The following is a 23,583-nucleotide window of genomic DNA, read 5'->3' on the forward strand; positions in this document are numbered from 1 at the left end:
AGAGTCTAGAACTAGGGGGCACAGTCGCAGGATAAGGGGTCGGCCATTTAAGACTGAGATAAGGAGGAATTTCTTCACTCAGAGGGTTGTGAATCTTTGGAATTCTCTACCCCAGAGGGCTGTGGATGCTCAGTCGTTGAATATATTCAAGGCTGAGATAGATAGATTTTTGGACTCTAGGGGAAATCAAGGGATATGGGGATAGGGCGGGAAAGTGGAGTTGAAGTCAAAGATCAGCCATGATCTGATTGAATGGCGGAGCAGGCTCGAGGGGCCGTATGGCCTACTCCTGCTCCTATTCCTTGTGTTCTTCGATTTGATCCCTGGTCTGTGCTCAGTTGGCTAATGTCTACTAGGATGGTGGCAGGGCCTCAACTGATCTCTGTGCTCCTAGATTAGGAAGGGGGAAAATCAACCGGTGTTTTCTGGTGGAGAGAACCAAAAAGATAAAGGAATAATTATGTTGGACTTTAGCTACTTACTGGATTATTAGGATATAAATCCACCAACTTGTGCGCAAGGTAGAACAGTTCTGAAAATTGAAAAAGAATCACAAGTTTTATTTTACAACCAGAGAAACCATCAGTGAGACAATTACAGAGAGATGGACTCAGAATGAAACAAGTTTACACGGAACATTCAAGGATCATTCTAAAGTAAAAGCTGATTTTCAACAAGAATTGCCACCGGTTTGGGGAGGTGGAGGGCCAGAGCCAGAGAACCAGAGGGCCCAGAGCGGGACACAAGACTGTAGATATGGGTGGGGGTGAGACTGTGGTGGGATTTTGGGTTCAATTTAAGTTAAATTAGGGAAAAGAAATGAATTTCAGAATAAAAGCGTTCATTCAGTTCCTACCATTTGCTTTGCTTAATTCCACCAATGTTCCGATGTGCACTGGGAGGAGTACTGCATGGTAAGGATCTTTATTCATCACCCTGTCAAAAAACGTAAAGCAAAACAAACGTTACATCTCACTTTGGAAATTAAGAACATAAGAAATAGGAGCAGGAGTAGGCCAATCGGCCCCTCGAGCCTGCTCCGCCATTCAATAAGATCATGGCTGATCTGATCCTAACCTCAAATCTAAATTCATGTCCAATTTCCTGCCCGCTCCCCGTAACCCCTAATTCCCTTTACTTCTAGGAAACTGTCTATTTCTGTTTTAAATTTATTTGATGATGTAGCTTCCACAGCTTCCTGGGGCAGCAAATTCCACAGACCTACTACCCTCTGAGTGAAGAAGTTTCTCCTCATCTCAGTTTTGAAAGAGCAGCCCCTTATTCTAAGATTATGCTCCCTCATTCTAGTTTCACCCATCCTTGGATACACCCTTACCGCATCCACCCGATCAAGCCCCTTCACAATCTTATATGTTTCAATAAGATCGCCTCTCATTCTTCTGAACTCCAACGAGTAGAGTCCCAATCTACTCAACCTCTCCTCATATGTCCGCCCCCTCATCCCCGGGATTAACCGAGTGAACCTTCTTTGTACTGCCTCGAGAGCAAGTATGTCTTTTCTGAAGTACGGACACCAAAACTGTATGCAGTATTCCAGGTGCGGTCTCACCAATACCTCATATAACTGCAGCAATACCTCCCTGTTTTTATATTCTATCCCCCGAGCAATAAAAGCCAACATTCTGTTGGCCTTCTTGATCACCTGCTGCACCTGCATACTAACTTTTTGATTTTCTTGCACTAGGACCCCCAGATCCCTTTGTATTGCAGTACTTTCCAGTTTCTCACCATTAAGATAATAACTTGTTCTCTGATTTTTCCTGCCAAAGTGCATAACCTCACATTTTCCAATATTGTATTGCATCTGCCAAATCTCCGCCCACTCACCCAGCCTGTCTATATCCCCTTGTAGGTTTTTTATGTCCTCCTCACTCTCTACTTTCCCTCCCATCTTTGTATCATCTGCAAACTTTGATATGTTACACTCGGTCCCCTCCTCCAAATCGTTAATATAGATTGTAAAGAGTTGGGGACCCAGCACCGACCCCTGCGGAACACCACTGGCTACTGGTTGCCAGTCCGAGAATGTACCATTTATCCCAACTCTCTGCTTCCTGTTAGATAACCAATCCTCCACCCATGCCAGAATATTACCCCCAATCCAGTGATTCTTTATCTTGAGCAATAATCTTTTATGTGGCACCTTGTCGAATGCCTTCTGGAAGTCTAAATACACTACATCCACTGGTTCCCCTTTATCCACTCTGTATGTTATATCCTCAAAGAACTCAAGCAAATTTGTCAGACATGACTTCCCCTTTGTAAAGCCATGCTGACTTTGTCCTATTAAATTATGTTTATCCAAATGTTCCGCTACTGTCTCCTTAATAATAGACTCCAAAATTTTACCCACCACAGATGTTAGGCTAACTGGTCTATAATTTCCAGCCTTCTGCCTACTACCCTTTTTAAATAAGGGTGTTAGATTAGCAGTTTTCCAATCTGCCGGGACCTTTGCCGAGTCCAGAGAATTTTGGAAAATTATTACCAAAGCATCCACAATCCCTACTGCCACTTCCCTCAAGACCCTAGGATGCAAGCCATCAGGTCCAGGGGATTTATCCGCCTTGAGTCCCATTAATTTACTGAGTACCAATTCCTTAGTGATTTTAATCGTATTTAGCTCCTCCCCCGCTAGAGCCCCCTGTTTGTCCAGTGTTGGGATATTCTTAGTGTCCTCTACCGTAAAGACTGAAACAAAATATTTGTTCAGCATTTTTGCCATCTCCATGTTTCCCACCATTAATTTCCCGGTCTCATCCTCTAAGGGACCTACGTTTGCCTTAGCCACCCTTTTTCTTTTTATATAACTGTAGAAACTCTTGCTATCTGTTTTTATATTTTTTGTTAATTTATTTTCATAATCTATCTTCCCTTTCTTAATCAATCCTTTCATTACTTTTTGCTGTCTTTTGAAGACTTCCCAATCTTCTATCCTCCCATTAAGTTTGGCTACCTTATATGTCCTTGTTTTTAGTCGGATACTATCCTTGATTTCTTTACTTAGCCACGGATGGCTGTCATTTCTTTTACACCCTATTTTCCTCAGTGGAGTATATTTTTTTTGAAAGTTGTAAAATAACTCCTTGAATGAATACCACTGCTCATGTACCGTCTCACCCTTTGATCTATTTTCCCAGTCCACTTTAATCAATTCCGCTCTCATACCATCATAGTCTCCTTTATTCAAGCTCAGTACGCTTGTTTGAGAACCAACCTTCTCACCCTCTAAATGGATATGGAATGTGACCATGTTATGGTCACTCATTCCAAGGGGATCCTTAACTAGGACATTAATTAATTAATCCTGGCTCATTACACAGGACCAGGTCCAAGGTTGCTTGCCCCCTTGTAGGATCAGTTACATACTGCTCAAGAAATCCATCCCTAATACACTCAATAAACTCTTCCTCAAGGCTGCCCTGCCCAATTTGATTTGTCCAGTTAATATGATAGTTAAAATCCCCCATAATTATAGCTGTTCCCTTATTACATGCCCCGACTATTTCCTGATTAATACTTCTTCCAGCAGAGTTGCAACTATTAGGAGGCCTATATACTACGCCCACTAGTGTTTTTTCTCCCTTATTATTCCTTATCTCTACCCAAACGGTTTCATTATCCTGATCCTTTGTCCCAATATCATTTCTCTGTATTACAGTGATTCCTTCCTTTATTAACATAGCCACCCCACCTCCCCTTCCTTCCTGCCTGTCCTTCCTGATTGTTAAATACCCTGGCATATTTAATTCCCAGTCGTTGTCACCCTGTAGCCATGTTTCTGTAATGGCCACAAGATCATACCCATACGTAGTTATTTGTGCCGTTAACTCGTCCATTTTGTTACGAATGCTACGTGCATTCAGATAAAGAACTTTCAAATATGTTTTGTGAAACTTAGTTCCTGCTTTTTCCTTTTTTAAACACTTTACCTTTTACTCCATACCTTCTGACCCTTCCTGACACGCTTTCCCCTGTCTCCCTGCTCAGGTTCCCAACCCCCTGCCACGGCTTTGATGCTGGGTTAATCGCCTTACACTTTCTAGTTTTTATTTTATCTCTCGTGCCTAAAGTACACTTTCTTTCTGCTGCTCTACGCTTTTCCCTTTCTCTTGTTCTTGAACAACTGTTTGTACTATTTGTATTGTAGATTTCCCCTGGGTCTTCCCCTCTCTTGCTGCTCTCAACTTTATTCCCTTCTGACTCCCCGCTCAGGTTCCCATTCCCCTGCCACTCTAGTTTAAACCTTCCCCAACAGCACCAGCAAACACCCCCGCGAGGACATTGGTCCCGGTCCTGCTCGGGTGTAACCCGTCCCGCTTGTACAGGTCCCACCTCCCCCAGAACCGGTCCCAATGTCCCAGGAATCTAAATCCCTCCCTCCTACACCATCCCTGCAGCCACGCATTCATCCTGTCTATTCTCCTGTTCCTATACTCACTAGCACGTGGCACCGGTAGTAATCCTGAGATCACTACCTTTGAAGTCCTGCTTTTTAATTTATCTCCTCACTCCTTAAATTCACCTTGCAGGACCTCATCCCTTTTTTTTACCTATGTCGTTGGTACCAATATGGACCACGACTACTGGCTGTTCACCCTCCCCCTCCAGAATGCCCTGCAGCCGCTCCGTGACATCCTTAACCCAGTGTACTGGCGATTGCTCTTCAAACAAGCATGAATATTCTTCAGCTTTACTTAAGGCAGGTGTCAGCCGTGGCTCTCAGTGGGTCGCACTCTCGCCTCGGAGTCAGAAGGTTGTGGGTTCAAGTCTGTACGAGTGTTGGGAATAGGGACAAATTGAGATCTTTCTCTTAACGCTTTTAACCATCGTGTTCTGCAAGCTGTATTGCTTGGTTTGCTGAGTGCAAACTGGTGCGCCTTGGGATGTTTTAACTACATTAAAGGCGCTATATCAATGCAAGCTGTTGTTGAGTAAGTTGTCTATTTTGCTGAACTGAAACATATTCACCGTTGAATAATGTCTGAACTTTATCACCCTGCGGCGAGGCAAGGCAGGTGTGTGGTTAAAAGGGGAACAATGACCCAAAATGTGGAACAACAGTCTAAAGGTAGTGATAACAACAGACATCACTGCGGAATTCGATCCTGTTGCAACCTAATAGGAACATAGGAACAGGAGCAGGCCATTCAGCCTCTCGTGCCTGCTCCGCCATTTGATAAGATCATGGCTGATCTGTGATCTAACTCCATATACCTGCCTTTGGCCCATATCCCTTAATACCTTTGGTTGCCAAAAAGCTATCTATCTCAGATCTAAATTTAGCAATTGAGCTGGTATGCGGAAGAGAGTTCCAAACTTCTACCACCCTTTTGTGTGTAGAAATGTTTTCTAATCTCGCTCCTGAAAGGTCTGGCTCTAATTTTTAGACTGTGCCCCCTACTCCTAGAATCCCCAACCAGCGGAAATAGTTTCTCTCTATCCACCCTATCCGTTCCCCTTAATATCTTATAAACTTTGATCAGATCACCCCTTAACCTTCGAAACTCTAGAGAATACAACCCCAATTCTTATTTCCAGCATGAGTTACCACATTGAAACAATGCTAAAATAAGCTAACCATCTTGAATTCTTTGAAAAACAACTTTGTTAATCTATAGGGTCTTATGAACAACAACTAGCTGGGTGGGGTGGGGGGCCATAAAAACCCAATGTCTCCTGAGCTCAGTGCAGCGGATCCAGAGACGTCTTCCAAGCGGTCAGAGAACTCGGAATGATCACAGCACTAACCTAATTACAACCTCTGCCCACAAATCGAACGGGTTAATATTGTTTTAATCTCTATTATTACTGTCTTTAATATTGGGTACTTTTACACATTTGATTTGACTACTGATAAATGAAATGTTCATTACCATTTGGCGTCATGTCTGAACCTGTTACAAGTTTCAAGTCCTACTCCAGAGAGGATCTTGCTGTGCGCAATTTTGTTGCCATGTTTCCTACAACAGCGACCACAGGCGGGGGATATTTATTTCTTTCTTTTCTTTCAATGGGGTGGGGGTAACACCAATATGATGGAGCTGGCATAAAATGTACCAATAGCTATAAACAACATTGTTAAAGTCTCCTTTATGAAATTCCAGTTCTCAATTCTTTCACGATATCTTCAATAATCTGTCCGTTGTGTTCTGACTGAGGGCAGGTCCTAATTCAAGTCTCGCACGTCAGCTTCTCGAGCCTCTCACCAGGGACGGGGTGGTTTCCCGTTGCCTTCCTCATGGTTTTTATCTTCAGACTATCTTCTCCTAGGTGGGCTGCAACCAAGGCTGAAGAGCCGATCTACCCTCTAAAATGGGGGGAGGCCACTCACTCCCATCGGACGCAAGCTCCCCCACTGGGCATCTACCCAGTATACAGAGCCAGAGCTCCAGTCTCCGCTCGCTGGGGCTCGAACCCAAACCTTCTGAGTCAGAGGGAGGAATACTACCCAAGCCAAAGGCTCGCTCTCTAGTTTCAATAATACCAAATATTTCCATGAAGATGATACTAGGGCCAGATACCATTTTCCAATCAATGTCCTGTAGCTGGCGAGGCTAAAGTCACTGAGGCACATCTCAACACTGAACAAATGCTTCCAGTTGTCTAACCCAGCCACTTGTAGAGAGTGTTTCATCTCAGAAAAGCTGGACATGGTTCTTGTCCTGCCTTCTAGCCAAGTTACTAACAACCCAGCTGAAAGGTGAGCAAGGAGTCTGATCACAGGTGTCCGTCGGTCAGTGCATCTCTATCTGGCTGCTAGGAACCATGAGAGAGGTGTGTGCGTGCGTGTGCGAACAGTCTGACCCTTTGTCCTTTTTCCATTCTAGTTGAGACCTTGCTATAGCTGAAGTTGGGAATTAGTCACACCGTAAAGTTGCAGGCATAAACGTACGGTCTGATCCACGGGGACAATATCGCTGCGTCAGGGAGAGGTAATTGTAAGCAAGTATTTTAGCGCTACTTTTAAATCATTTTCCACTTGAACATTCATGCCGTAAATTAATTTAAAACAATCACCTTTTTCCTGTACTTTATTAACATTTTATGATGTTCCGACTGTACTTACATTGAAGTGAGTTTGTAGCACGTCTTGAAATCACAGTTGTAATAATTCCTCTCTGCTACAGACACTACGACATCTAGATTATCCTGGAGACCTTCTACTGACTCAGGAATTAACGTTTCACTTGGTTTATTATACTGTTGGGAAAAAAAATAAGAACATTGCAGCGTAAAGGCAAAGATAAAATGATATATTACCGAGGAACTCAAGCTACTGGAGAACAAGTTACAGTTTACCAGGGAGGGAGGAACTACATGAGTAAAATAGCTCGGATCTGTTAGAGATTAAAAATCTTATGTCTGTGCACATTGTCTATCGACATTTCCCACTATAAATTCTTATTTCCACGTTTACAATGGAAGCTGCTTGTGTAAACTGGTTATGGCCATTGAGAATGCAGAGGTTGCAATCAGTCTGGTTCAACTCAAGACAGTACAAGGGGAGGGGGATCGGTGGAAAGGGTACGGAATCTGTGGTGAGGCTGAAGGCGACGGCTTCGGTTTTTCTAATATTCAACTGGAGGAAATTGCAGCTCATCCAAGACTGAGCAGTCTGACAACAGAGGCAGTGGGGCAAGGGGGTCAAGACAGGTAGTGGAGAGGTAGAGCTGGGTGTGGTCAGCGTACACATGGAAGCTGACCGCATGTCTTCAGATGATGTTGCCAAAGAGCAGCATGTAGATGAGGAAGTGGAGGGGCCATGGACAGATCCTTGGGTGGATTGCCGAGGTAATGACATGGGGGCAGGAAGAGAAGCCATTGCTGGAGATGCTCTGGCTATTATTGGATAGATAAGAGTGGGACCAAGCAAGGGCAATCCCATTCAGCCCGACAGCAGAGGAGTGGTGTCAGAGGAGGACGGTGTGATCAACTCTTGTCAAAGACTACAGAGATAACGCACGACAATCTCAGCTTTCAACCCCACATCACCTCCATCACAATGACCATCTACTTCCACCTCCGTCCCTGCTTTAGCCCATCTGCCCGTGAAACCCTCACCCATGCCGTTCTCACCTCCAGACTCAACTATTCCAATGCTCACCTGCCCGGCCTCCCATTCTCCACCCTCCGTAAACTACAGCTCGTCCAAAACTCTGCTGCCCGTAACTATCCCGCACCAAGCCCGCTCATTCATCACCCGCGTCCTTGCTGACCTGCATTGTCTCCTGGTCCCTCAAAGTCTCCAATTTAAAATGGTGTTTAAATCCCTTCATGGCCTTGACCTCCCTCTCTCTGTAACCTTCAGCCTCGTGGGCCTCGTGCTATGGAATTTCCTCTTTAAACCCATCCGTCTCTCCGTCTCCCCCTGCTCCTTTAAGACCCTCTTTGACCTAGCTTTTGGACCCCTAAAATCTCCACCTTTGGCTCAACGTCCATTTTTTGTCCAATTACGTCTCTGGGAAGGGCCTTGAAATGTTTCTCTAAGTTATATAAATACAAGTTGTTACATAAGGTTAAATCTCACGGGATCCAAGGTGAGGTAGCCAATTGGATACAAAATTGGATTGACGACAGAAGACAGAGGGTGGTTGTAGAGGGTTGTTTTTCAAACTGGAGGCCTGTGACCAGCGGTGTGCCTCAGGGATCGGTGCTGGGTCCGCTGTTATTTGTTATTTATATTAATGATTTGGATGAGAATTTAGGAGGCATGGTTAGTAAGTTTGCAGATGACACCAAGATTGGTGGCATTGTGGACAGTGAAGAAGGTTATCTAGGATTGCAACGGGATCTTGATAAATTGGGCCAGTGGGCCGATGAATGGCAGATGGAGTTTAATTTAGATAAATGTGAGGTGATGCATTTTGGTAGATCGAATCGGGCCAGGACCTACTCCGTTAATGGTAGGGCGTTGGGGAGAGTTATAGAACAAAGAGATCTAGGAGTACAGGTTCATAGCTCCTTGAAAGTGGAGTTACAGGTGGATAGGGTGGTGAAGAAGGCATTCAGCATGCTTGGTTTCATTGGTCAGAACATTGAATACAGGAGTTGGGATGTCTTGTTGAAGTTGTACAAGACATTAGTAAGGCCACACTTGGAATACTGTGTACAGTTCTGGTCACCCTATTATAGAAAGGATATTATTAAACTAGAAAGAGTGCAGAAAATATTTACTAGGATGCTACCGGGACTTGATGGTTTGACTTATAGGGAGAGGTTGGATAGACTGAGACTTTTTTCCCTGGAGAGTAGGAGGTTTAGGGGTGATCTTATAGAAGTCTATAAAATAATGAGGGGCATAGATAAGGTAGATAGTCAAAATCTTTTCCCAAAGGTTGGGGAGTCTATAACGAGGGGGCACAGATTTAAGGTGAGAGGGGAGAGATACAAAAGGGTCCAGAGGGGCAATTTTTTCACTCAAAGGGTGGTGAGTGTCTGGAACGAGCTGCCAGAGGCAGTAGTAGAGGTGGGTACAATTTTGTCTTTTAAAAAGCATTTGGACAGTTACATGGGTAAGATGGGTATAGAGGGATATGGGCCAAGTGCAGGCAATTGGGACTAGCTTAGTGGTATAAACTGGGCGACATGGACATGTTGGGCCGAAGGGCCTGTTTCCATGTTGTAACTTCTATGATTCTATAAGTTGTTGTTGTAATTACACCTTCCCACCAGTGGAGGCACTGCAGCGCCACTACTGGCCGGAGGATGTAATTACAGCGCCAAAGGTTTGTAAACGCAGTTTCCATTATAAATATTGACACAGGAATTTATAATAGAAATATAAAAATAAGGACAGGCTGTATGACTTTAAAATGAGGATAGAATTACATCTGGGCACCCTCTAACCCCACTTCACTGAAGGCTACACTTGGTCTTTACTCCCTATGTGCAGGGAGATGAACTAATGTTTTATAAATATTATATAAAATTTTATTCTTTTAAAAAGAATCAAATATGGTAAGGGTACTATTTTTCCTGCTCAAGCATTTTTGATGTTCCATAAAAAACCTCTCTGACTAATTAAAATAAATGATGCATTTACCTTTTTCAATTTGTTTTCGTACAGAAAGTACAGTAATTCTCGTTCTTCTTCTGTGCATTGCTTGCTGAAAGGTAACGATTCAAGCAGCTCCTTTTCTGGAGAGAAAGTTTAAAGTGTGATTACCAAGAGTGCCAAACCAGCCCCAGCACACCGCTCAGCGGCACTAGTAGCCCTTTGCACGTTGTTCGACTTCGCGACAACAAATTTCCTTCCGCTTTGCCCATTCGTTTATTTTAACTCGCTGCACTGCTCAAGCATCGATTCACTTCGAGTTAGCTGAAGCAGAAAATGGCAGCGCCGATAAAAATCAAACATTCTGCACAACTCATTTTCAACGTAAAAACACTAGCTGCATTTAATTGAAGGGGGGGGGGGGGGGGGGGGGGGGGGAGTGCTGGAGACACACAGTGGGTCAGTCAGTCTCTATAAATGGAAAGAGAAAGGCTCTGATGCATCAGGTGTGTAATATCTTCAACAACAACCACCTGCATTTATATAGCGCATTTACAGCGTCCCAAGGGGCTTTACAGGAGCGATTATCAGACAAAATTTGACACCGAGCCACATAAGGAGATATTAGGACAGGTGACCAAAAGAGGTAGGATTTAAGGAGCGACTTAAAGGAAGAGAGAGAGGCGGAGAGGTTTAGGGAGGGAATTCCAGAGCTTAGGGCCTAAGCAGCTGAAGGCACGGCCGCCAATGGTGGAGTGATGAAAATCAGGGATGCGTAAGAGGCCAGAATTGGAGAAGCGCAGAGATCTCGGAGGGTCGTAGGAGTTTACAGAGATAGGGAGGGGTGAGGCCGTGGAGGGATTGGAAAACAAGGGTGAGAATTTGAAATTCGAGGCGTTGCTGGACCGGGAGCCGGTGTAGGTCAGCGAGCACAGAGGGTGATGGGTGAACGGGACTTGGTGCGAGTTAGGATACAGGCAGCAGAGTTTTGGACGATTTTCAGTTCTAACCCAGAGTGCCGTTTCTCCTTACAGAAGCTGACTGACCTGCTTTTTAATTCCAGAATTTCCTGTTTTTTTAAATTGCAGCTGCATTCAAATCAAGTATTCTAATTATCTATGATATTTATTGTGGACCGTATTTTATAGGAAGGAAGCTTGACTGCGACTAGTGCTTTGTTGAAGTAGTGTCACATCCGCTGACGTACCAACTGGACACACCGGGCCTCCGAAATTTAACTTTTAATGATAAGTAGGCGAACACTCAATTTTCTCTGTAATTAACAAGCTGCTAACGAAACAACAGCTGCACGCAGCTTTGAATTCATCAGCATTATGAAGACAATCAGACATTCTCCTGTTTTTCAATAGAAGAGGAATTTCAAACCCAATGGGGTAGATTTAAAACACACTGCCCGGGCGGAAAATGGATGATGCGGATCGGCCGCCCGTTCTAGAAACCGATTTACACCTGGGCGTTAAATTGAGAATCTAACTCAGTGTCTCCATAACGATGTCACAGGCAGGTTCTAATTCATTCCTCATTTGCTATAAATGGTAGAATCGTGTCCCTTCATCTATTCCTATTTATAATCAACTTTTCTTATTCGTCTCTCACTTTCCGTTATGTGCAAAATGATTCCACAACAACTTGCATTTAAATAACAACGTCGGTAGGTTACTGAAAATGGAAAGGATAATTGCCAAGTTTGAATCACCACAGCTCTCCGAACTTCTAAATAAAATATCCTTATATTATTAAAGCTTAAACCCAAGAGGCAGAGTAAAACCATATAATTCTATCACCAGGTGACCAAAGATTACTTACTCAAACAAAAGCAAAATACTGCAGATGCCGGAAATCTGAAATATAAACAGAAAATTCTGGAAAGGCTCAGCAGGTCAGGCAGCATCGGCGGAGGGAGAAACAGAATTAACGTTTCAGGTCGATGACCCTATTGATTTCTGTATCAATTAGCTAGGAATAAGGTGATGCAAATCCTTTTCCAAGATTAAGCTTCAGCTAACCTTGTAAAAGCCTAAACTAAACAGGAATGATTTAGCGAGGCTCCACTGGTGACACGGGGTCTGGTTAGCAGCGAGCACAGGTCGGAGAATCGGCCGTATAAACGTTACAGCCCCATCTCTGACCTCGCGTTCGCATCCAGCAAAGGCAGTGCCGCAGTCTTGTGAAATTACCTCTCGTATGTTAAGCGTATCTGATCCTTTGTGCACCCTGCCCAGGTTCCCCCTAGGTAGTGGAAAGTGCTCCGTTTAGCAGCTAAATCTTTAATCCGTTCACTTGCCTTGAATTACTTCAGGTACCTGTTTATCCTCATTTTAATGCTGGACCGGAAGATATACACCCGCCCGGCCAAAGGTCAGCTAGTTTCCCTCCCTTATCCCGTTGGATCAAACTGAATCATTTTTCTAAAGGGCTCCCACGGAGAAGGGAAAGGCACTGAGAAAGGCCCTCGAAGCAGTTGATGGTTTTTGTGAACTCTTGGAGGGACAGCCCCAGAGCCTGATCAAAGCGCAGAATTTAATACAGATAACTGAATGAACCAAACTTCACATTAACTCACTATCTGACCAGAGTAAGTTTCAGCCACCGAAGAAAAGTAACATTTGTTCAAACCTTCCTGGGCTGTCAGCATGTGGTGTGACGTCAAAAGGTCAAACGCTTCAAAGCAACAGACATCAAGCTTCAATGCTTCTCTGTAGCTGTTAGTGGCCAGGGGCCGGTTGTCCATAGCATCATAGATCTTCCCTCGCAAAAGGCAAATAGAGCTCTTGATCTAACGAGAAGCATCCCAGGAGGTTAAAAGTAATCAATATTATTCAACGAGAAACAGTCAATAAATGCACATCAAACCAAATCACCTTTACATCAGGTGCTTTACGCAATCAACAGTACAAATTATTTTAAAATTACAATCAGTACAATATAAATTTGACAGTAATAAGTATTTCAAAATACTTAAATATATAGGAACAGGAGGAGGTCATTAAGCCCCTCGAGCCTGTTCCAAAATTCAATTAGATCAAGGCTCATCTGTACCTCAGCTCCATTTACCCACCTTAGCTCCATAGCCCTGGATACCCTTCCCCAATGAAAATCTATCAATCTCAGTCTCAAAAGCTCCAATTGTCCCCTAGCATCCACAGCCTTTTGGGAGAGACAATTCCAGATTTCTACTAACTTTTGTGTGAAGAAGTGCTTCCTGATTTCCCTCCAAAATGGCCTAGCTCGAATGTTGTTATGTCCCCTCTTATACACACTTAATACTAGATCTACCTAGGAAGCTACTGAGATAATCTCAGAGAAACAAATAATTCAAGTCGGCAGTTAATTTGTCATTACAAGTTGGGAACCATTAACGGAGGACGGGTACATTTCGGTTACTAGTTTACAAAACTAAGAGGCGTTACATAATTTAAGTTGCAGCCAATGTTAGAGCTGTCTAAGTTTGTGTTAAATGCTAAATTGGAGGGGGTAAAGTAACAGGGAACAGGCAAATCAAATGGAATGGGGCCTCAATAAGTTGGGAAGCTGGGCTGGTGAGTGGCAAATATCACTTAATGTGGACAAATGAAAGGTAATGAGACTGGGGAAGGAGAATAAACAGTGGGAGTATAAACTAGAGGCTCCAGGACACATCGCAGGACAGGGATCTGGAGGTGTCGGTGGAGAGCTCGTTGAAACTAAGAATGCAGTGTGCAGCAGCAGTAGGGAAAAGTTAACCACATCATGTGATGTACAGCCAGAGGAAGAGAGTACAAATCCAAGTAGGTGATAATGAATATGGCCAAGGCCCTGGTACAGCCATACGTGGGGTGGTGCATACACATTTCCAGCAAAAGTTTGCGGGGGGGGGGGGGGGGGGGGAAATCACTGGGCACTGATCAGGAGCAGAAACACCAAATGCTTTTTCCCTCACGAGCCCAAGGAGGGTAACTGGAGCCCCCTGTTTGAGGGCCGCTTACTCATCTCAGACCAGGGACCGGACCTGAAACCCTCTCAGGCTTACGGCTCAATGAATATTGGATAGTCGCTGAACCGTCAGGAGGGCTTGCATCTTTAATCCTGAGGGACAACGAGGCATCAAAGTCAACATGTCATATCCTTCCTATCGAGCTCGTGGTTGAACGGTGACACTCACTGCAGCCGGAGACAAGCCCCAGTCAATAGACGATTCTTTGATCTTGTTGTCATCTTTGCTGCTCTTTTCCAGTATTATCTTGTTGATCGGTTCCTGCATGTCCAGGATGTCAAGTGCTTGCTGATATTCCTTGGCTGCATACTTTTGTGACAGGAAAAATAAAAGGAGGTAAAGATTTAAATGTAGCTTTAGTCACCAAAGTAGATAATGTGATACAGGGATATATTACTGAGCTTTTTAAATTCTGCACTTTACTAGGTGCCGTCTTTTGGATGAGACGTTAAACCAAGGCCCCAGCTGCCTGATGAGGTGGATATAAAAGATCCCATGGCACTGTTCGAAGAGGAGCAGGGGAGTTCTGGTATTCTGGCCAATATGCTTCCCTCCACCAACACCAACTGGCCAGTTATCTCGTTGCCATTTATGGGGCCTTGCTGTGCGTGAACTAGCTGAACCAAGTGCCTACATAACAGTGACAGCACTTCAGACATAATTCATTGGCCTTAAAGCGCTTTGGGAATTCCTGAGGATGGGGAAGATGCTCCATAAAAGCAAGTTCTTTAAGAGAAAACACAGATTGGAATGGAATGCTGAAGTGCATTATTGCAAGAATCTCAGAATCACTACCATTTTCTGTTATCTATAACATTTTAGGCTACACCACTGTATTTGCAAAATTCCAAACACTGCAATACGATAAGCCAAGAACATTTATGGAACTGCTTTAATAAGGGATCTATTTAATTATATGTGTAAATCCTTTACACAAAGGTTCAGCAAACTTTATCTTTGTAACATTTCTCTACATTCTTTTCCAAATTGCGATCGGCCGCATGCATGCCATCGACCTCAGGAGGCTGGGAGAGCGGGGCCTGCATTACCTTTCATTTTTGGAGAAAGAATTTTTTTGGGCTCACTCTCCCCCACGCTCGATATGGGGCAAAATCAAAACGCACGGGAACGCTTGAATGACATGTCCCAGCATTTCAGACTGAGCCCAGTTACCCCAGCTGTTCAGAATCAGACATTAACGCAAGTCACAAGCATCTGGTGTCTGAAGTACAGTACTGGCATAAATCCTTCAGTCAATCTATTCATACATAATCTCATATCAAAAGACCTGTCTGGCAAGTAAGCTCTCTCCCTCGTCTCCCTCCACCAAAAGCCATTCCCCGATGACAAGTTAAGAATCCACTTGCAGGCTTTAGCCAATTCTGCTCTGTAACCAGCTTCTGGTAGGATGGCCCGTTTCTCTCTTTTGTAGGGGAGCAACTTGCCTTCATTCCGCACTGCCCAATAACAACACAGCCGACCCTGTGCAATCACTATGTGGGGAACCATGGACAGGTCCCTGGGCTTTCTCCCAATTTGAGGTGAGCTCACTGGACATAGGAACAGGAGGGGGCCATTCAGCCCCTCGAGCCTGTTCCACCATTCAATTAGATCATGGCGGATCTGTTTCTTAACCCCATTTACCCGCCTTGGTTCTGTAACCCTTAATACCCTTACCTAACAAAAATCTATCAATCTCAGTTTTTTGGGGGAGAGAGTTCCAGATTTCCACTCCCTTTGTGTGAAGAAGTGCTTCCTGACATCACCCCTGAACATCTTAGCTCTAATTTTAAGGTTATGCCCCCTTGTTCTGGACTCCCCCCACTAGAGAAAATAGTTTCTCTCTATCTACCCTATCAAATCCTTTAATCATGTTAAACACCTCAATTAGATCACCCCTTAATCTTCTATACTCAAGGGAATACATGATGTGGAGATGCCGGTGATGGACTGGGGTTGACAAATGTAAGGAATTTTACACCAGGTTATAGTCCACTGTTTTATTTGAAAATCACAAGCTTTCGGAGGCTTTCTCCTTCGTCAGGTGAGCGAGTGTCACCTGACGAAGGAGAAAGCCTCCGAAAGCTTGTGATTTTCAAATAAAACAGTTGGACTATAACCTGGTGTTGTAAAATTCCTTACAAGGGAATACAAGCCTAGTCTATGCAACCTGTCACCATAATTTAACCCTTATAGCCCTAGTATCAACCTGGTGAATCTGCACTGCACCCCCTCCAAGGCCAATATATCTTTCCTGAGGTACGGTGCCCAGAACTGAATGCAGTACACTGTAGCATAACTACCACCCCTGTCTAATGGATTTGCAGGGGATGCACTGCCGTGACAGTTGTGAGACTCTGCCGCTGGCACAGAGCGTCCCTAGACCTGAGCGCTGGGCACAGAATCGGGACTGCAGCACTGGGGGCCTAACTCCAACCCCCGCTCTCATCTAGCAAGTCTCTATACTGGCAGGAGAGCCTCGTATTTCTGCCCCATCACCGTAACGGCAAACTGCATTTACGATCGTAATTTTAGGAAAGAACTTACATTTATATAGCACATTTTATGTCCTCGGGGCATCCCAGACTGCTTTACAGCCAATGAAGTACTGTTTTGAAATGTAGCCACTGTTGTTTTGTGGGAAACGCAGCAGCGAATTTCCACGCAGCAAAGTCCCACAAACAGCAATGAGAGAAAAAACCAGATCATCTGTTTAAATGGTGTCGGTTGAGGGATAAATATCAGCCAGGACACTAGTGGACAGGGATCTTTTACGTCCACCCGAGGGAGCAGATGGGGCCTCGATTTAACGTCTCATCCGAAAGACGGCACCGCTGACAATGCAGCACTCCCTCGGTACTGCACTGACAGTGTCAGTCTAGATTACGTGCCCAGGTTTCTGGAGTTGAACTTGAACCCATGACCTCAGAGGCACGAGTGCAACCCACTGAACCACGGCTGACACTTCTGAAAGTAGATACTCAAATATCCTGCCTATTGTTTCATCCAATGGTAATCTTACTTACCGTACAAAGAAGGCTGCAGGAATCAGCTAATACTCTTAATTACTTAAAATTCACACAAAATAAATTCTTATTCCTTTGCCATCATGTAAGCAGAAGCTCAGGCAGTGGGCAATTTTATAGAAAAACATATTTTCAGTGTCAGAATTAAGTCAGTTCCATTATTGGCAAACCACACTTTTTAATTGGAGGATAACTATGCAGATACAAGGTGTGGGGAAAAGAGGTGTGCAGGTGGATGAGTCAGCAGCCCGTGTGGGCCCACAGCTCACCTGGCGAACGTCACTAAAGTGCCACCAGGTGGAGCCAATTCGCCGACTGTTGTCAGAGGCTTTTGCCAAGAGCTAGCTTTCACTACACTGCAGCATCTGACCACACTGATGGAGGCAACCCTGCAGAGCAAGAGGGGCATGGGCTCCTGGCACCCATTAATTAGAATTGTGTTGGTTCATACAACGGACGATTTCTCGCCCACCCCCAACTGGCCTAGTAATTTCCGACTGTCTCACGGGATTGCCTCCAATAATCTGGGTCGTAGGAGACCTCAGGGTCATCGGTGGGACACAGCTCGTCAGGGATCAATAGTGCAGCCTGTAATCATAGGCAGACATCCCAAATTTTAAATTCCCACTGTAAACATATGGACTGTTAAATACCCTTTTACCTAATCAGATGACTGGCACAGTATTACTGCCTCCTGAATTAATTAGAGGGCAGTTTTCCATTTAAGTCTTTGGGGCTCTATGCTTCCTTCCACGCTAGCTCAGACCAGCAAAGGGGGGGGTGGGGGTCTTGATGCAGTTCCACTGCAAACACACAGGCTGCAACTACAAACAGGCCCTGAGTGTCCCTGGCCCAAAAGCCCACACTACCTGTCCTTTCCTAACTTACTCAGGCTGGGCAGCTCTGGAGAAGGATGAGGACATTCCCCATTAGGAACATGGGAATTACTAGACAACAAAAGGCCAGGGTCCAGCTAGTTCGCCTTCTACCATCCTGGTAGTCACATGAAACAATAATGGAGGTGTCGTCTAATCGGAGGAATCAATCGCCATCCATCCATCAATCAATCGCCATCCATCCATCAATCAATCGCCATCCATCCATCAATCAATCGCCATCCATCCATCAATCAATCGCCATCCATCCATCAATCAATCAATCGCCATCCATCCATCAATCAATCGCCATCCATCCATCAATCAATCAATCGCCATCCATCCATCAATCAATCGCCATCCATCCATCAATCAATCGCCATCCATCCATCAATCAATCGCCATCAAACCCAGACATGAGGTGGGGAAAACCCCCAGTGGCAGAGAGCTTTGGGAACCATAGATCCAAAGTCACCTGATGCTCCCGAGCCTGTTACACTCACCACATCATGTCTCAAATTATTCACATACTGGATCCCCAAAATATTATTTTCTGAAAGAAATCCCTCCCATCTGTATTTGATTGAATCAATACTATCTGTTTCCACCGTCTCCCCAGCGAGCCTGTTCCATAGATTGGCCACTCGCTCACTGAAATATTGTTTCCGTGGGTTAGTTTTGAATTTACCCCCTTTGAGCGCAGGCCGTGTCCTTGGGTTCCACTGTTGTGGACAAGGTGAAGCAGCTGGTCATGGTCGACATTATCCAGTCCCTTTAGAATCCTAAAAACAACGATCAGATCCTCCTCTCGACCTTCGCTTTCCCAGTGAGAACAGGCCCATCGATGAGGTCACTGGAAAAGCCAGGCTGGCGGACCAGGAGACCCCACTTTTGTTAGGAACGGAGGTGGGGGGGGGGGGGGGGGTTTACTATAAACAAAAGGATAATGCCCAAACTTTCCTTCTCATTTAAACTAGACATTAAAATATGTTGTACTCACATGACATCGGGCAGCAAAATATCGGCAGGCTCCATATAACTGCGGGTGGGAGGGAAACAAAAGAGACATTTGCAGCACCAGTCGATGTATATATTCTGCTCAATGGTGAGAAAAATCAATTAAAGTTGTCCAGTGAAATTGCTGTCAGTTCACAGTTATCCAGTTAAACTTTTTGAAGAAAATATACTTAAAAACACAATACTGGGGTGGGGGTAAGAGGAGAACACTTTCACTGTTGAGTGTGAATCACATCCAGACGATAAGGTGAAAGCTACTTCAAGGTTGAAAGCAAACGGTGCCTGCATGTCAAATTCATAGTCCGAGGGTATAGACTATGGAAAAAGCTGACCTCAATTCAGCAAACCTTTCAAATAACAAACTACCGTACTCAAACAGAACAGAACTGCAAATAGATGTTGCTTGCAATTTTACGTGCTTTTCCAATGAATTAACTGCTTCAGAAATGTAGGACGGATTTACACTCACACCTATGAGACAGCAACCGAAGGAGACTGCCAGTACCTGAACTTACTATGAATGATTCTTTAGTTCAGTGTTGAACAGAGGTACCGACGACGAATCTAAGGCTCATAGGTGTGAGTCTAAATCCGTCCTACATTTCTGAAGCAGTTAATTCATTGGAAAAGCACGTAAAATTGCAAGCTACATCTATTTGCAGTTCTGTTCTGTTTGAGTACTGTAGTTTGTTATTTGAAAGGTTTGCTGAATTGAGGTCAGCTTTTTCCATAGTCTATACCCTCGGACTATGAATTTGACATGCAGGCACCGTTTGCTTTCAACCTCACACGGTTTAAGTTACTGAAAACCACATTGTGAAGTTTCTGATTTTCAGTAGTTTGAAAGTATACGAAAACAATACTAGTTTTTACAATCGGAGTTTCAAATTAACTTTGATTGTTTCCTTCACTGGAAGAAAAAGGAAATCAGTGAAATAATACAAGGAAATATCCTTGGGGGTCGAATTGTTTAAAAATGCTGCGAGACACCATGCCAAAGAGTGATGGAAAGCACGTGCACATTTGTGGGACTCTCCACAAAGTGAGGTCCCCGAGGTCGTGGTGAACAAAAGCGGCCGCAGTTCATCAGAGGTTTGTTCGTCCTTGTGGGAGATTGACAGCAGCAGTGGCCTGGGAACTGCCAGTCGGCCTGATATCCCAGGCAGGGAACAGGGCAGGAGGCAACATAAAGTGAAATAAAAATTAATAAGCTAGGTACTTCAATCTAGGTACGAGCCCTGACCTGACTCCAGTGCTAGGTGGAGTGAGGCTCCCTCTTCCAGTGTCAGGTTCAGTCCTGGCTCCGGATTTAGGCCGGGTTTATACAGTAACTGCAGCATTGGGGTGGGGCCAAGCCCCTTTGCTCCCTGGCTGTGCTCGTAGTGTAAGTGCACTCTTAGAATACCCACAGTATTATTGGGCTAGGGTTCAACAAGATGAGTAATATACCAGCAAACACCCATGACTGTTCACGATAGGAAGTACTAATAAAAGATTTCTGCACAGCCACAACATCAACCATAGTTCAATGATGACAAATATACAGGAGCCAGGAACCGAAACAAGGAGCTTGGGCTGAATGGAACTGTTATGCAGCAAACTGACCAGGAAAGATTGGAAGGGTGTAACAATCATTAGAACAAAAAAGGCAAACACACTTAGAAGAGGGGTAGACTGCAAATCAAGCGGTGATGCTATTACCGTCTCGGACACTGGTTAGACCCTTCAGGATTAGCGAGTGACATTCATACCAATAAGAACGGCAACACCCTATCAGGGGCAGGTCTGTCCGTTCTGAAAGTTTTGCAAGTCTTTAGCGATTGCTGCATCTTCTCGGAAGGTTCAGACGTTGCCATTCAATGGACACGGCACCAGACAAAGATCGAAACGGTCAGGGTGATGAATCTCTCCCTGAAATTGAGTGTGAAAGTCTTTCTAAAGTGGGGGGAGGAGAGGGGAGGGGGAAGGAAATCAGAGTGCTCTCAAGCAAACCTTCGATCTGAAAATCACAGTTGGCAAAGAGAGACACCAGGGCAGCCATTAAACAGAACACTGGAGCTGACGCTGTTACTGCTGAAAAAGGGATTTAAGAGCGTTCCTGGAACGTCACGTCGCGGGGGGAAAAAATCACTTGTTTTCAGGAACAGCTGGACTGAAATTTATATTCCGTGAAAAGGGAATGAATAAAACGTGGGTGGGTGGGTGTGGGAGGGAGGAACGGGGGTGGGGGGGCGGTAACTGAGATGTGAATTGCTTTTTGCAATCCCGTTGTACATGGGAAACCTGCCGCTGTTAGGAAGTGTTTGTTTAGGGTCAGGAGATTACAGACACGGAGTGGTGAAGACCAGGAGACCAGTTCTGAATGAAGGCCATTGCAGTGAAGTACACCACAACAGAAAAATTCCTTCAGAATAAGTCATCTGAAGGTTGATAGCTCACATGGTTTAAGTTACTGAAAACCACATTGTGAAGTTTCTGATTTTCAGTAGTTTGAAAGTATACGAAAACAATACTAGTTTTTACAATCGGAGTTTCAAATTAACTTTGATTGTTTCCTTCACTGGAAGAAAAAGGAAATCAGTGAAATAATACAAGGAAATATCCTTGGGGGTCGAATTGTTTAAAAATGCTGCGAGACACCACGCCAAAGAGTGATGGAAAGCACGTGCACATTTGTGAGACTCTCCACAAAGTGAGGTCCCCGAGGTCGTGGTGAAAAGCGGCCGCAGTTCATCAGAGGTTTGTTCGTCCTTGTGGGAGATTGACAGCAGCAGTGGCCTGGGAACTGCCAGTCGGCCTGATATCCCAGGCAGGGAACAGGGCAGGAGGCAACATAAAGTGAAATAAAAATTAATAAGCTAGGTACTTCAATCTGTGTGGAGAAGCTTTGGGGTAAATTTTACGAGTACGTGCTTCTGACACAGAGCTTCGTGCAACGGGATCACACGCTGGGAATTAAGGAGAGGGGAGGAGGAGGTCGGCATTTCCGATTTTGGCCCCCCACAATTTTCTGCCCATAAAACTTCCTAACTGGGGAGATTGTGACTCCACACCTAAACTCTGGATCTACACTCCGACTGTACACAGCTCTGCGCCAGGAGAAATTCATTGTGAGACTCCCCCCGAGCATGCAGCTGAGCCTCCCTTGCTCCAGATCTCAGACACGTTAGATTTTCCAGAATTCATTCTGAAAATTCTGAACCTTGATTAGACCACACTTGGAGTGCTGGGCGCAGTTCTGGTCTCCGTATTACAAGAAGGATATAGAGGCACTGGAGAAGGTGCAAAAAAGATTCACAAGAATAATACCAGAACTGAGAGGTTATAACTATCAGGAAAGGCTGAACAGACTGGGATTCTTTTCTCTAGAAAAGAGAAGACTGATAGGTGACCTGATAGAGGCCTTTACAATTATGACGCGGTTTGATAGGGTAGACGTAGAGAAGATGTTTCCACTTGTGGGGTGGGGGGAGGAGGAGACCAAAACTAAGGGACATAAATATAAGATAGTCACTAATAAATCCAATAAGGAATTCAGGAGAAACTTCTTTACCCAGAGAGTGGTGAGAATGTGGAACTCGCTCCCACAAGGAGTAGTTGAGGTGAATAGTGTAGATGCAGTTAAGGGGAAGCTGGCTAAACACATGAGGGAGAAAGGAATAGAAGCTGATAGGGTGAGATGAAGTAATGATTTGGATGAGAATTTAGGAGGCATGGTTAGTAAGTTTGCAGATGACACCAAGATTGGTGGCATTGTGGACAGTGAAGAAGGTTATCTAGGATTGCAACGGGATCTTGATAAATTGGGCCAGTGGGCCGATGAATGGCAGATGGAGTTTAATTTAGATAAATGTGAGCTGATGCATTTTGGTAGATCGAATCGGGCCAGGACCTACTCCGTTAATGGTAGGGCGTTGGGAAGAGTTATAGAACAAAGAGATCTAGGAGTACAGGTTCATAGCTCCTTGAAAGTGGAGTCACAGGTGGATAGGGTGGTGAAGAAGGCATTCGGCATGCTTGGTTTCATTGGTCAGAACACTGAATGCAGGAGTTGGGATGTCTTGTTGAAGTTGTACAGGGCATTGGTGAGGCCACACTTGGAGTACTGTGTACAGTTCTGGTCACCCTATTATAGAAAGGATATTATTAAACTAGAAAGAGTGCAGAAAAGATTTACTAGGATGCTGCCGGGACTAGATGGTTTGACTTATAGGGAGAGGTTAGATAGACTGGGACTTTTTTCCCTGGAGAGTAGGAGGTTAAGGGGTGATCTTATAGAAGTCTATAAAATAATGAGGGGCATAGATAAGGTAGATAGTCAAAATCTTTTCCCAAAGGTAGGGGAGTCTATAACGAGGGGGCATAGATTTAAGGTGAGAGGGGAGAGATACAAAAGGGTCCAGAGGGGCAATTTTTTCACTCAAAGGGTGGTGAGTGTCTGGAACGAGCTGCCAGAGGCAGTAGTAGAGGCGGGTACAATTTTGTCTTTTAAAAAGCATTTGGACAGGTACATGGGTAAGATGGGTATAGAGGGATATGGGCCAAGTGCAGGCAATTGGGACTAGCTTAGTGGTATAAACTGGGCGACATGGACATGTTGGGCCGAAGGGCCTGTTTCCATGTTGTAACTTCTATGATTCTATAAGTAGGGAG

The 23,583-nt window shown here is 44.6% G+C and overlaps 1 protein-coding gene across 2 annotated transcripts in view; it reads right to left on the reverse strand.

The window, feature by feature from the left end:
- Positions 1-23,583, reverse strand: part of cdc16 (cell division cycle 16 homolog (S. cerevisiae)) — a 69,115-nt gene that overhangs the window by 39,623 nt on the left and 5,909 nt on the right. For both annotated transcript variants that reach the window (XM_067986632.1, XM_067986633.1), the window contains 7 exons: positions 18,914-18,952; positions 14,181-14,321; positions 12,656-12,815; positions 10,067-10,161; positions 7,091-7,224; positions 857-936; positions 483-532 (listed from right to left, as the gene is read on the reverse strand). In XM_067986632.1, the coding sequence (XP_067842733.1) occupies positions 483-532; positions 857-936; positions 7,091-7,224; positions 10,067-10,161; positions 12,656-12,815; positions 14,181-14,321; positions 18,914-18,952 (699 nt within the window). The remainder of the gene's footprint in view (positions 1-482; positions 533-856; positions 937-7,090; positions 7,225-10,066; positions 10,162-12,655; positions 12,816-14,180; positions 14,322-18,913; positions 18,953-23,583) is intronic.

Source organism: Heptranchias perlo, chromosome 6, assembly GCF_035084215.1.
Source record: "Heptranchias perlo isolate sHepPer1 chromosome 6, sHepPer1.hap1, whole genome shotgun sequence".
In the NCBI taxonomy this organism is placed as follows: Eukaryota; Metazoa; Chordata; class Chondrichthyes; order Hexanchiformes; family Hexanchidae; genus Heptranchias; species Heptranchias perlo.